The sequence below is a fragment of the Salmo salar genome, chromosome ssa18 (assembly GCF_905237065.1).
Source record: "Salmo salar chromosome ssa18, Ssal_v3.1, whole genome shotgun sequence".
Classification (NCBI taxonomy): domain Eukaryota; kingdom Metazoa; phylum Chordata; class Actinopteri; order Salmoniformes; family Salmonidae; genus Salmo; species Salmo salar.
This window is the reverse complement of record NC_059459.1, coordinates 5,721,924-5,735,348: the sequence shown is the minus strand read 5'-3', so window position 1 is coordinate 5,735,348 and position 13,425 is coordinate 5,721,924. Positions and strand designations below refer to the sequence as shown.

The 13,425-nt window shown below is 42.8% G+C and overlaps 2 protein-coding genes and 1 non-coding gene across 3 annotated transcripts in view; all 3 read right to left on the bottom strand.

Moving 5' to 3' along the window:
* Positions 1 to 6,999, bottom strand: part of LOC106576856 (protein O-GlcNAcase) — a 40,657-nt gene extending 33,658 nt beyond the window's left edge. Inside the window, exon 1 of the mRNA XM_014154334.2 lies at positions 6,403 to 6,999. The gene's annotated coding sequence lies outside the window, so the exon portion shown is untranslated. The remainder of the gene's footprint in view (positions 1 to 6,402) is intronic.
* Positions 7,000 to 9,018: 2,019 nt separating this feature from the next.
* Positions 9,019 to 13,425, bottom strand: part of LOC106576855 (peroxisome proliferator-activated receptor gamma coactivator-related protein 1) — a 52,076-nt gene continuing 47,669 nt past the window's right edge. Inside the window, exons 11-14 of the mRNA XM_014154333.2 lie at positions 11,705 to 11,783; positions 11,257 to 11,378; positions 10,555 to 10,706; positions 9,019 to 10,380 (exon numbers count right to left, since the gene is read on the bottom strand). Of these exons, the coding sequence (XP_014009808.2) occupies positions 10,280 to 10,380; positions 10,555 to 10,706; positions 11,257 to 11,378; positions 11,705 to 11,783 (454 nt within the window). The 3' untranslated portion in view covers positions 9,019 to 10,279. The remainder of the gene's footprint in view (positions 10,381 to 10,554; positions 10,707 to 11,256; positions 11,379 to 11,704; positions 11,784 to 13,425) is intronic.
* On the bottom strand, positions 10,878 to 11,019 carry LOC123728812 (small nucleolar RNA SNORA50). Its single transcript, XR_006760585.1, has one exon. It is a non-coding gene; the product is annotated as a small nucleolar RNA SNORA50 (small nucleolar RNA).

The window sequence follows — 13,425 nt, the reverse complement described above, 5'->3', positions numbered from 1 at the left end:
TTTCCATCTTTCTTTCAACGCCAAACCCACTGCTGGTGTGCGTGGCCAAAGACGTCTATTTTCTCTCATATGACCGTAGCACCTGGTTACAATCAAAGTGCCAATGCCATTTAGCAAGCTCCAGGCGTGTACATTTATTGGTTACTTGCAATAAAAGCTTTTTTCTGACAACCCTTCCAAAGGACCTGGCGTTGTCATGGGGGTGGCGTCTAATTGTAGATTAAGAGACTTGGTGTCCCCAAGATGCGACCAATTTCTGTAATTCTCCTTGGACTTTTTCTTGCCTCCAGAACCATCTTCCTCACTGTGCGTGGGGACTTGATCCACATGCATCAAGGGTGCCAATATTATTGTATTAATAATACAATATGTTCATAATGCAATACTGTATTATGAACGGTGTCCAACAGGGGTTGATTTTAGGTCCTGTAGTTTTTACTGTATATATAAACAATATCATTGTCATTGCAAAAAACTGTAACATACACCTGTATGCAGGTGACACTTATGTATGCTATTGCTCCCACGGTTGACAAGGCTCTTTCGGAGTTTCAATCTGCCTTTATTGCCTTGCAGAAAGCCTTTGTTGAACTGAAATTGGTACTTAATGCAGGTTAAACCAAGTACAAAAATGTATCTGATGATTTATGCATATGTACATTGGAAGCATGTTGAGGAGTTAAGAAATTAATAATTAAAATGGGCTTCTTTTATAGGAATAAGTCATGCCACTCGTTAAATAGCAGAAAACAAATAATTCAGTCGACATTCATCCCGGCATTAAACTATGACAATATCATCTATGTCCCTCAAACTCAAACCTGGACCTCAAAGCCAGTTCCAATGATTTAGACCTGGGATACCAGGTGTGTGCAATTAATTATCAGGTAGAACAGAAAAGCAGGGTAAGAGTCGAGTACCCCTGGTCTATGTGTATGCAGCTGCCATGGTATGAAACTCATTAGATGCAGTTTATCATAGTGCACTACGCTTTATTACAGGCGAAAAGGTTAAGTACACAAAAGTAAATCTCGTTAGATCAATGCACTGCTCTATGCTCTGTTGCGCAAACTTTCGCCATACCACAGACATACAAGTCACCAGACCCGCTCAAAGGAATGGTTATAGGAATTTTATAGTTCCGGTTGATCAGTACAGAAATAGGTAAATCTGCATTCAGTTTTCTTTGCACCGTGTATGGCATGATCTGCAGAGGTCTCTGCACCTTGATGCTCTGGTGCCTCTAGGGCAGTTCAAGTCGTTATTGAGGTGACTCCTTGTTTAAATAAAGGTTCAATACAATTTAATGGTGGTGTTCATCTTTTTGCAGGCAGTCTTGTTTATTTTCATTGATATATTTATTGTGAGGGTATCCAGACCCAGACCGTTGCTGAGTGCGCCCTCACCTTCCGAACCATGGCAGCCACCAGCGGATGGAATGAACCGGTGCTCTGCACCCTATTCCGTAGAGGACTGCTCGAGGAGGTCCAGACAGTGTTGGTGTGCGGGATGACCACCTTTCCTTGGACGCACTCATCACGATGGCTACCCGTCTGGACAACCTTCTTCTGGAGTGCCGGCACCTCCCTCGCCATCCTCCTTTGGCCGTCCTGGGCAGAGCCCGAAACCATAGAGGTAGGGACCACACACCACTCCTCAGCAGAGCGGGAGACAACTGGGGCTCTGTTCCTATTGCGGCCAGCAGGGGTACCAGCTTCAGCGGTGCCCGGTGCGTCCCAACCCGGGGTCCACTGGGGCAGAAGGGCGGCCCAGTGAGTATTCCATCATCATGGTTTTCCGCCAAACCCTTCCTGGTTTCCATTTCACTGGCTGGCCCTTGCCTCCTCCCTGAACACCACCTGGTACCTGCTCTCCTTTCCCAGTCCAAGCCCTGGATAACTGACCATTGCGATCAGGCACAATCACGTACATCACAGCACCACTCACCCTCACCGTGGGACACATGCACCAAGAAAGTATTTTCTTCCTCATCATCATGGTAAAGTGTAATTCCTTACACCAGAGAGCGTGTTTGCACTGCTCCAGAGATGTGTATATTTGTAAATAACAGCTGGTGCATGAAATCTAATAGTCATGAAGTCTCGAGGTTTTGCTCGCCTGAGGTAGAGTATCTCATGATAAGCTGTAGGCTACACTATTTACCAAGAGAGTTTTCATCTATATTCTTCGTAGCTGTCTAATTACCACCACAAACCGATGCTGGCACTAAGACCACACTCAATGAGCTGAATATGGCCATAAGCAAACAGGAAAATGCTCGTTCAGAGGTGGCGCTCCTATTGGCCAGGGACTTTAATGCAGGGAAACTTCAATAAGCTTTACCCAATTTCTACCAGCATGTTAATTAAATGTGCAACCAGAGGAAAAAAACTGTAGACCACCTTAACTCCACACACAGAGACGCGTACAAAGCTCTCCCTCACCCTCCATTTGGCAAATCTGACCATAATTCTATCCTCATTATTCCTACTTACAAGCAAAAACTAAAGTAGGAAGCACAAGTGACTTGGTCAAAAAAGAAGTGGTCAGATGACGCAGATGCAAAGCTACAGAACTATTTTGCTAGCACAGACAGGAATATGTTCCGGGATTCTTCCAATGGTATTGAGGAGTATCCCACATCAGTCACTGGCTTCATCAATAAGTGCATTGATGACGTCGTCCCCACAGTGACCGTACGTACATACCCCAACCAGAAGCCATGGATTACAGGCAACATCCGCACTAAGCTAAAGGGTAGAGCTGCTGCTTTCAAGGAGCGGGACACTAACCCGGAAGCTTATAAGAAATCCCACTATGCCCTCTGACAAACCAAACTGGCAAAGAGTCAATACAGGACTAAGATTGAATCGTAGTACACCAGCTCCGATGCTTGTCGAATGTGCAGGGCTTGCAAACTATTACAGACTACAAAGGGAAGCAAAGCCGCAAGCTGCCCAGTGACACGAGCCTACCAGACGAGCTAAATTACTTCTATGCTCGCTTTGAGGCAAGCAACACGGGCCGCCCCCAGGTGGTAAGGGTAGGTAACAACACATCTGCCACGCTAATCACCAACATGGGGGGCTCCTCAGTGGTGCGTGCTTTTTCCCCTTCTTTAGTCCCTGTTCACTTATGACTGCATGGCCAGGCATGACTCCAACACCATCATTAAGTTTGCCGACAACACAACAGTGGTAGGCCTGATCATTGACAACGATGAGATAGCCTGTAGGAAATTATATTATATAATATGATCCAATATGTACCTTTAAGAGAGACTAGACCAAATTCACATAGAAATGTGTGTTATAGATATGTCATTCTCATTGAAAGCTAGTCTAAGAAGTGGTAGTTCTGTTCTATGTGCTCTATTTCTATGCTTCCCATTCTTAAGTTACATTTTTGCATCTTTTACTTTCGGTTTTGTACACCAGCTTCAAACAGCTGAAAATACAATCTTTTTGGTTATGGAAAATATATTTCAGTGGTTTAAATGGTACAATGATTCTCTACACTATACTTGCTTTGTCACATTAACTGATATAAGGCAAACGATTAAAATATTAGCAACCAGGAAATGGCAGAGCGATTTCTGCATAGTGCATCATTAAGCTAACAAGGGGTAGGACTGTGCTTTTTGACATTTTCTTGAATAAAAGGTAGGTCTCATACCCCCTCAATTCAAGTTTTGGTTCTAACTTAACAGCCCTTCACTGACACGGGCTATTTAAAGAGTGCATGGAGGGTGGAGGAATTGACTGACAAATCTATGGATATAGCAGCCTATAGCCTAATTTCATCTGTCAAACAGGTAGGCCTAATAGGAAATTAAATAGGAAGAAATATGCTCCAACACAAAGCCATCTTGTTGTTAGTGAAGTCTAATTAAAATGGAGATGGTTGGAGTCAATTATGCCTACTTTGCTTACTTTCAGCACCATGAGCTGTCCATTTCCGAATGATTGTGCCGCCGCTGCTGCTGCTTCAAATTTCAGCACCACAATGTAAATTACTCAAATCTGGCTTATTGTGAGGTCAATAACTCTGTTGACCTCTAGTCCTCCTTATCATCTTTGCGCTCTCCTTCTCCAACTGAACAGAACATAGGCTATAGGCTAGTCTGTGTGGAAGATGGTGATTGTTTTGGGACTAGGCCTAATAAAAATGTATTTTCAGAAGCCTTTGACTCTCTTCCTGAATTGACACTGTAGGTCTACGCAGCACAGCCATTAGTTAGGCAGCACACAAAAAAGTTTTGGATCAGCAAGAGCAGAGCAGGCCAGGGCTCAGGGTTGGAATATCCATTGCAGTGTGTAATGTAGCCTAGTTTTATTTACATCATCCCAGCATTTATTGGGGTGGCAGGTAGTCTAGCGGTTAAAGTGTTGGGGCAGTAACCGAAAGGTTGCTGGATCAAATCCAAGAGCTGACAAGGTAAAAATCTGTCGTTCTGCCACTGAACAAGGCAGTTAACCCACTGCTCCCTGGTAGGCCGTCATTGTAAATAATAATTTGTTCTTAACTGACTTGCCTAGTTAAATAAATATATATTTTTAGAAATATAACTTTGCTTAGTTCTTCTCCGAGCATGCACTTCGTAGCCTATAGCATATAGGTTATGGATCATTTGATTGAGAACACACTAAATAGGCTATAGGCGCACGTGATGGGGGGTGGCATCGGGCACACATCGATCAGTGGGGGCTCCTCAGAGGAGGAATGGGAGGACCATCCTCTTCAGTGAATTTTGGAAAAATAAAAATTGTGAAACATTAAAAAAGTTAACCTTTTTAGATAAAACTATACTAAATATCATCGATATATAGCCTAATAAGCAACTCATTCTAAAACATAGAAATATTTAAATGTCAATTACAAATTATATGACCCTCCCCTGGACTAAAATGTAAAAAGCATGACCCTCCCCTGGACTAAAATGTAAAAAGCATGACCCTCCCCCATTTTCCTCCACGTAACCATTCTGTAAATTTCGATCCATCCCTAAGTTAGTTGTGCAAGACAATTTATAGATCAGGGATGGGCAACTCCAGTCCTCGGGGTCGGAGTGCTGTCACACTTTTTCCCCCATCCCTAGCAAATACAAACTGAAGATCACAATTAATTAATTGGAGTCTAGTGTGTTAGCTGGGGCTGGGGAAAAAAGTGGGACACCAATCAGGCCCCCAAGGATTGGAGTTGCCAATCCCTGTCAAAGATCAAAAGAAAAGTAGCAATACTTTTTAAAATGTGTACATGCTTTTCTACTCCGACCATAGAACAGCTGATTCAAAGGGGGTGTGGCAGATATCAAAACTCTTCTGCAGTAGGATACACTTGTGCTTCCTCGCCAAAAGGAGACTATTGAGGAGCGGAGGACGGTCTTCCATTTGCATACTAACAAATTGACACACTCCGACCGAGAAACACTATTTTCACGCCACTTTGTAGCAAGTTAGGAGAACTTACGCAGCAGGTTAGGATCATTAACATAGTGGGTTACGAAAATCACTTATAATCGAAGTGGCATGAAAAGTGTCCCCCCCTCCTTGACCATTCGACCACTTATCGGTTTATGGATCACGGAGGAGAGGACAGACTTTTGCCCAAACGAGAAAACCCCTCTGAGTATTCTCCCCTCCTCGATAACCTACTTCAGCAGAGGATGCACGAGAATATCCTCTCGGCAGCAAGCGTGGAAATGTTTTAAAGAGCAACTGCTCCTAAAAAACAACTTCTCATTTAGAAAACAGCCTATGTGTCATCGATTTGAGTCAAACATTTATTCTACTGGCAAAATTGAGTACAAAGTGTAAATAGGATAAGTTGTCATATAGTCAGTCTTGTCCAAAACTGAGTTTTGTGAAATTGGTGGTTGTGACAGCATCACGACATCAATGAAAGTGTTTTTTTCCCATCCTGCTCACAGTTGGCAGCACATAAGTAGTCTAATCATCAATTTGGAGCGCAGTTGCATGTGACCCAATCTCTAATACCCGTGGTCAATTTGGATTGACTGGATATCCATATGGGGTAGTTAGGGACCATCTATAAATTACACAATGTACATGGGATAATGTTAAAATTCCAATAGCTCCAAATTTCATTGACTGTAAAAGCTCAAACCAACAATAAATTGTAGAAATGTTTATACACATATTGAAAAGCATTCAATGAGAACTAAAAGGTGTGCAACAGACAATATTTTTTTTAGAACTTAGATTGTGTAATTTATTGACATTCCCTAACTAGCCCCGGAGATAGGCTATCCAAAGTCAAACAAACTTTGCCACAGTTGCACACCAGCTGGCTAAAGCGTAGCGTCAAAATAATTTGGCTAACTTTTCCCACCTGCAAACACACCAGACACCCACATCAAACCACACTCTGAAACCAACTCACGTTTGAATTCAGTCACGGCCGCTAGCATTTCTTAACATCTTTGATGTGTGGTTCTGGTACCGGTTTTTGCTTAAAAATCGATCTGTGGACACCGTAGATCGAAATGGCTTGCATTGAGCGGCAGACCTGATTCACAAGGACACTGGAGAATTTGTCTTCTGCCTGTGTGAAGCAAGATGTCTGACACCACTTGAAGCTGGGTAATCCTTCCTTCCGCTCTTCCGACTGTCCATCAACTCCTGGCTGAATCTTACATCACAGCCACTGACAACGCATATGCCTGGAATCCTTACATCGTAACGCAGCAGGAGAGTAGTTTCGTTGCTGTAGCACATTCAGAGATCGATTTATAGCCAGTAATCAAAAATAATTCATAGATTTTAAACAAAAACACTTTCTGTTTGTCATAGACGGACAAGATTAATATGAGATGAAAGGCGAGTTCCTAATGAGTTCAGGGCTAGAGCTCTGTGAAATGTTCAAGTTTTAATGTCAATGCAAGGGTACAGTGAAGTGCCTTTCTTAGCAAAGTTGGGTCGGAGCTTGCAAAATGGCGGCATTCCAATACGCAAGCATCTTCACAGCGAACGGGGCAGACGTTTTGATCAAGAAACCTATAGAAAATATGCAAAAAAAATTCTAACTAAATATACAAATGTATTTTACAGTTAAGGTGAAATTGTCATTTTATACATTTATTATCCTACATTTAGATTTTTTTTTAAAATTTCAAGCCTTATTCATACTTGTTGAATAGGAAATAATTTTTTGCATATTTATACTGTGTACTTCAGCTTGCACCTCAGTAATTTGAATTTTCTTTACCAGAAAGGTGAGATTTGAACCTTTCTTGGAGTATGTAGCATTACTATACTGAACAAAAATATAAAACGCAACATGCAACAATTTCAACGATTTTACCGAGTTACAGTTCATATAAGAAAATCAGTCAATTGAAATAAATTCATTAGGCCCTAATCTATGAATTTCACAACTGGGCAATGGTGCAGCCATCAGCCAGCCAATCAGAATACGTTTTTCCCCACAAAAGGACATACAGTGGCAGCAGTGGGGTGGTGCACCACAAATCAGTGAATTCCAAAAAGAGCTGTAAAGGACCGCATACAGGGTTGTGTTCTCAGCAGCAGCAACAACTTTCAGAAAAGGTACCTAAAATGGAAACAGGGTGGAATACCATGGAATCGTCCGGTAAAGAGGTAAATTATGAGAAACTAGGAGCCCGACCAAGGAGCCAAACAGAACAAGAACTGCTTGAGCTGTCAACACCAGGACGACGGAGGATCGACACAGCAGGAACTTCAACTCCACAGCAGGGTCCCCAAGCAGTGATGAGGCCAAACCCAGCCGCAGGAGACCAGTCTAGCAGCGCTAACGTCCACCCTCCAGCATTCCTGAGCAAGGAGCAGAAGATGCCTTCATACCAGTAGGGGGAGGACATTAAACTACCTGCTGAGGTTTGAGCGAATGGCCAAGATGTGGCGATGGCCGGAGGTAGTGGGCCTGCAGGCTAGTCCCATTGCTCACAGGCCTTAGAGGTTTACACAGCAATGGATGAGGGGCTGTCCAACGTCTACAAGGACCTGAAGGAAGCGCTGCTGGTGAAGTTTGACATCTCTCCAGAGACCTGCCATCGGGTGAGTCGATGGGCTTATGGTGGGTTTAGCTGGCACTGCAGTACCTTATTGCACAAAAAGGGGAGCCAGGAGAAACGCTCCACTTCTGCACCTGAGTCGGAAGCTCTTGACCAGAGAAACCAGGTATTCACCCGTTGAGGAGTGCCTGGCTATAAAGTGGGCACAAGATTGCCTCCGGTACTACCTTCTTGGGAGAGAATTTGACCTGAACACAGACCAGAGCCCTGACGTGGATCTAGACCATGAAGGACAGGCATGCTTGCGTGACCAGGTGGTATCTGGAGCTCCAGCCCTTCCGGTTCTGTCCGTCACAAGGCAGGAAAAGAAAATGTCACGGCAGGCTGCCTATCCCGGCTTCCGAAACTCGGTCGCGTCGGGAGAGGAAGGTAATGTGGAGAAGTCAGTCACTGGCACCATTTGGTAAGCTAACACTCATCTACCCCTTCCTGCTACGTTTTCAGCTATGTGGGTCAACACAAGTTAACTTAGCGATCTCAGTTCATACATTACACACATGACCTCCCTTCATAAGTTTGTTATGGTATAAAGGAACACAAGCTTTCATGTTTAATTTGACATTGTACTTAATGTTCTGGATGAGCGGCTGTTTCTGTTCCTGTCTGTAGGTTCTGGGTATGCTGGAATAAGGACCCGAACTACAGCAATTGGGCTGGCTTTGTAGTGCCTGTCCCGAATGGCGCGTTCATGTGAATAGGCATATTTGAAGACACCATGTCAGTAGTGATGGGATTCTGTAAATGTGTTACATACCGATTGCAAAGGTTCAATTAAGAATTCCTATGTTTAGCTGAGTGGAAAATGTAAGCTGATGTTTGGTATTGGGGGGGCCTTTTTGATTGCACTGATGAGGCAGCGCTGTTTAGCTGTCCTCATGTATACTTTGAGGTAGTGATTCCAAAAGAAAAATGGTACCATGTAAATGAACACCCTTGCACAGAAGTACTTGTGGCTTCGCCATAGTTTTATTTGGTAGAGGTTAAGGTTTTTCTGGTTTAGCCTCCAGGCCTACTCAACACGACAGTTTAATTTAGGTGTTCATGAAAAAAAATCTTAAACAATGCCAAATCTAGAAGATTCTTCACACCCCCTTTGAATCAGCAGTTTTCTGAGAAAAGCATGCACACTTTAAAAATATGCTTCTCATCATAATCTGTAAAATGTCTTACAACTAATTTAAATGTATTATCACTTTATACTCATTTGCCTGATGACAGGCAAGTGGAGTCATTAAATAAAAGCACATTAGTTTCCTCGATTAGCTTCAACCCTTTACAAAATGAGGGGAAGACAGGACAGGTGAGCAAAACCAATTGAGTCTCCTGGTTTCCTAGCTCTGAAATCAGTCTGTCAAGAATGAATGAAAAGCAACAGACTGGAGCCATGTTCAAAACCAATATTGACTCAGGTCAGTCAGTGATATACTCTAGACAAAAATCAAAATGTCAACCAGTTTAAAATGTTCGGTTTATTTAGGTTTGCGGTACATTTCAGCAATGTAGTTCCACCTTCTCCCAAATATCAGGGAATATTCACTTAAGTATCCCCCCCATTTCTAAAACATTTCCCCCCCCACCCTTTTAAATAAATTCATTCCTGAAAAAGTTTCCCCATTTAATCTTTTTTTGCTTTTAATCTTTTCATACAAATCTTCACTTCAATAGAAGGTGTAAGCTTGCAGAAACAAAAAAACCCTACCTAAGTGAAGACCGGTAGCTATGTCACAATGCAGGACAATGCGTTAGCCAGCTGTCATTTCAAAATATTCAGAAATAACATTTCATAGTTCATAAAGATACAGGCTTGAAATGAACATGGCATAAATGATTTCACACTTAAAACAACCCATATGCAAGGCATACTTCCTGCCATACAACCATTTAATTAATGACACGGATTCTGATGTATTGATTCAATTAATGACATTGATTCCATTGACTTGAACACAACTTAAATGCCCTATGAATGCCTTACTCTCATAACCCAAAATCTAAGGTAATTTTTCAGATTGCAGCTTTAAACTGTAGCTTTTATGAACCAGAAGAGAGCCACATCTGTATGTTTATCAATGTTAGCTGGCTAACGTTTTGACCATTGGTTGCGATCCACCCCTAGGTCAAGGCGAAGGCAGAGTTGAAGGTGAGGGAGCCTGCCGCGGCTCTGAGGTAAGTCTTAGCATGGCGCCCCCAGTGGGCTGACCTCTGTTACCTCTTCAGACCTTTCTGGGCCTGCTTCAGTAAAGTGTCAAAGTCAAGTACATCAAACTTGCCCTTTGCAGGCGATGGGTCATACTCACGGTTAGAATCTGGAGGGAAGAGAGAAAGAACATTAGTGTCACTTACATTGATTGCAGTGATGCAAGGAGAGTTAAGTGTATATCAAGAAAGTTGCCAGAACAATAATAAATATCTATGATCATTTTATCTGAAAACTGACAACTTGTACCAGTGTTGACAACCCCCAAAATAGTATGTTCTACCTAGATCAGCGTAGCTGGCCTTGCAGAACTGTCTCCTTCCCCCAAAGCAAAGGTCAAAGGGGAGTTCATCAGGCTTACGGAGCTTGCCGCCATTCTCGATGGCTGTGAACGCATCCTTCGTATCGTAGTACGTCACAAACCCATAGTTATCCCTATCACAGAGATGGAAAGCAAATATTAAAACATATGCATTAGTCAACAAGGGTTGTATTGATTCATTATGGTACACAATATTAAGAAAATGCAGAAACAATTAGGTAGTCCTGCTGGTCGGTTTTCTTCCGTTTGGTGACATGAACACTACCAATGACTACTATGTGTCGAGGTGTGAATTGTTCTTAAAAGAGCCACCTGGTGGTTTAGCCAAGAGGCCCCAGTTATAAACAAGCCAGGTTGTTGCTGTAGCAGCTGTAGATTGGCCTGAGAGACCACAGAAAGGGTCAACCAGGTTCAAAGACAGTGCACTGGGGGGGGGTTCATGTAACTGACAGGGTAAAGCCTAGGTGTTAGCTCTGGGATAATATCTGTTTTCAAGTCTTGCCCAGTAAGCGTAAAACCGAAGAAAATGTTCTGTGATGAGGCAGTAAGACTCAGACTTGTTCTATAGACTTGTTTTTCAGTTTCAAAATGTTTTCCATAATCGTGCCTAGTGAACATGAGGAATTACTCGTTACAAAACATGACCTGTTTGAGAGTACTTACCCATGGTCTCTAAAGTGTAGAGTGCACTCCTCAATCTCTCCATACAGAGAGAAGCGTTCCCTCAGCTCTTCCCGTGTCATTGTCCCCCGGATTCGCCCTACATAAACAACCCTACGCTCCTCCTGAGGGGTGAGTGAGAATGACAGTCAGATGACATCTTATTCTGCGCGAAACATTCAATGCACGATTGGCTTAAAAGCACACAATTCTCCCCCCCTTTCTGACCCTTCTCAGACAAATGCCAGTCTTCAACTGAAGAGGACACACTGCTCTGGGGAACTGAACCCAGAGACACAGAACTTCACCCAGAGAGACTGTCCCGTTCCGACTTGTCAGTGTATCAATGAAGAACCTCTTATGGAGGTTACTAATGGACACAGATGGCAGCAATTAAAATAAAAAAAAAAGGCACAAATCGTCAACTTCACTTGGATAGAAATGTACTCACGATCGCTTTTTCTTTGAGTCTCTTCACCTCCTGGCTGTTCTCTCTAGATTCAGGCCGGTAGCCTGGTCTGAGAGAGGGGCTGTGGGAAGAAACAGAATGAGAGCGAGGTGGTCAATGTTGTAGATGTTTTTTAAATCTGTATCCATAAAGCCAAGTACATTATCCCAAGTAGTCAGGACATAGTGCCTTCAGAAAGTATTCATACCCCTTGACATATTTCACATTGTTGTTACAGCCACTGTTCCGACCAACAAAATAAAGTTCTGAACCGGTTTCAAACCCCCAAAATAGTTTATCGTTCCTTTCTCTGTAAACCTGAAATATATTTTTTCATTTAGCTAGACAAATTTAATCAGTGAGGACAGAGCAGCTTGCTGTGGAGCTGGTAAGCAATTTAATCTGTATAGAGAAATGTATATTTTGCCATAATAGCATGGTTTAATGATAATGAAAGACATGCACTGTGCTGCCAGTCAGTGTAGGGCATGAGATTCAGAAATTGAGGGTGAAAAAGCTTTCCTTGAAGGGCATCTTGTTAGGACAGGCATTATCTGAATTAGGCCCACAGAATTATACCTACTGAGAAGCAGCGTCGATGGAGGAACTTTGAATGTCTTTGAACTTCCGAGTTGGTTTAGCGTTGGACCAGAACAAACATTATCTAGCTAAAACACTTGTGTGCAGAGCAGCACTAGAATTAACGTATTACCTTTTTGTAGTTAATAAAGCCATCATGAAACCTATAGTATCCTTAAAAATCACTCCCTAATTGTCAGAGGTGGAGGGGCAGGTAGCCTACACGCTTACACCCACTGGTAAAGACTCCCAGCTGGCAGGCAGATGCTGGAGTAAGTTTGAGTGACAGTGAGGGCTTTGCATAGGCGCTTTGATTTGTGGGACTGGAAAATAGCTCCTGAAAATGTAAAGTAATGCTATTAACCGGTTCCAATGCTTTTAAAATAATGGTTCTGTTCCGGAATAGTATAGATCTTTTGGTTCATGGTTCTGTTTCCCAAATAAATAAAAATGTCTCCCAGTTTTCAGTTCTGTCCCTGAAACAGTTACAACCCTTGATTTGCACATGAAAAATTCTTCAATTTTTGTTAAGTTGGTTGAGCATTGCTAGACACCCATAGATTTAAGTCAAAACTCACTATGCCACTCAAGAACTCCAGTGTATATATCATATTGTGTTTTAAGTTATTGTACTGCTAAAAGGTGAATTCGTCTCCCAGTGTCTGTTGGAAAGCAGACCAGGTTTTCCCGCTAGAATTTTGCCTGTGCTTAGCTATATTCCGTTTCTAATTTGTAGCGACTGGGTGTATTGATACACCATCCAAAGTGTTTTTTTTTTTTTACCCACCTACCAACAGGTGCCCTTTGCGAGGCATTGGAAAACCTCCCTAGTCTTCGTGGTTGGAAACCACTGCTCATCTGAGGGACCTGACAGTTGTATGTGTTGGGTAAAGATATGTGACAAAATCTTGCACCGAGCCTTCACCGTGCACTGCCACTTTAAGAGCGCATCATTAGTCAGGAAGGAGGAAGTAAAGACAGCTCTCGGTTGGCCCGGCAGCTTGACAGTGTCCAACGCTGCAGAAGTCGTATTTAAGTCAAGTGCCGGTGTTACCGCCCAAGGTCGTGGCTGTAATCTTTTGGGACCGCTCCTGTCAATGTTCGCATGGAATAGAAGCAACATTGTTGCGAAGCTTTGAAAAACA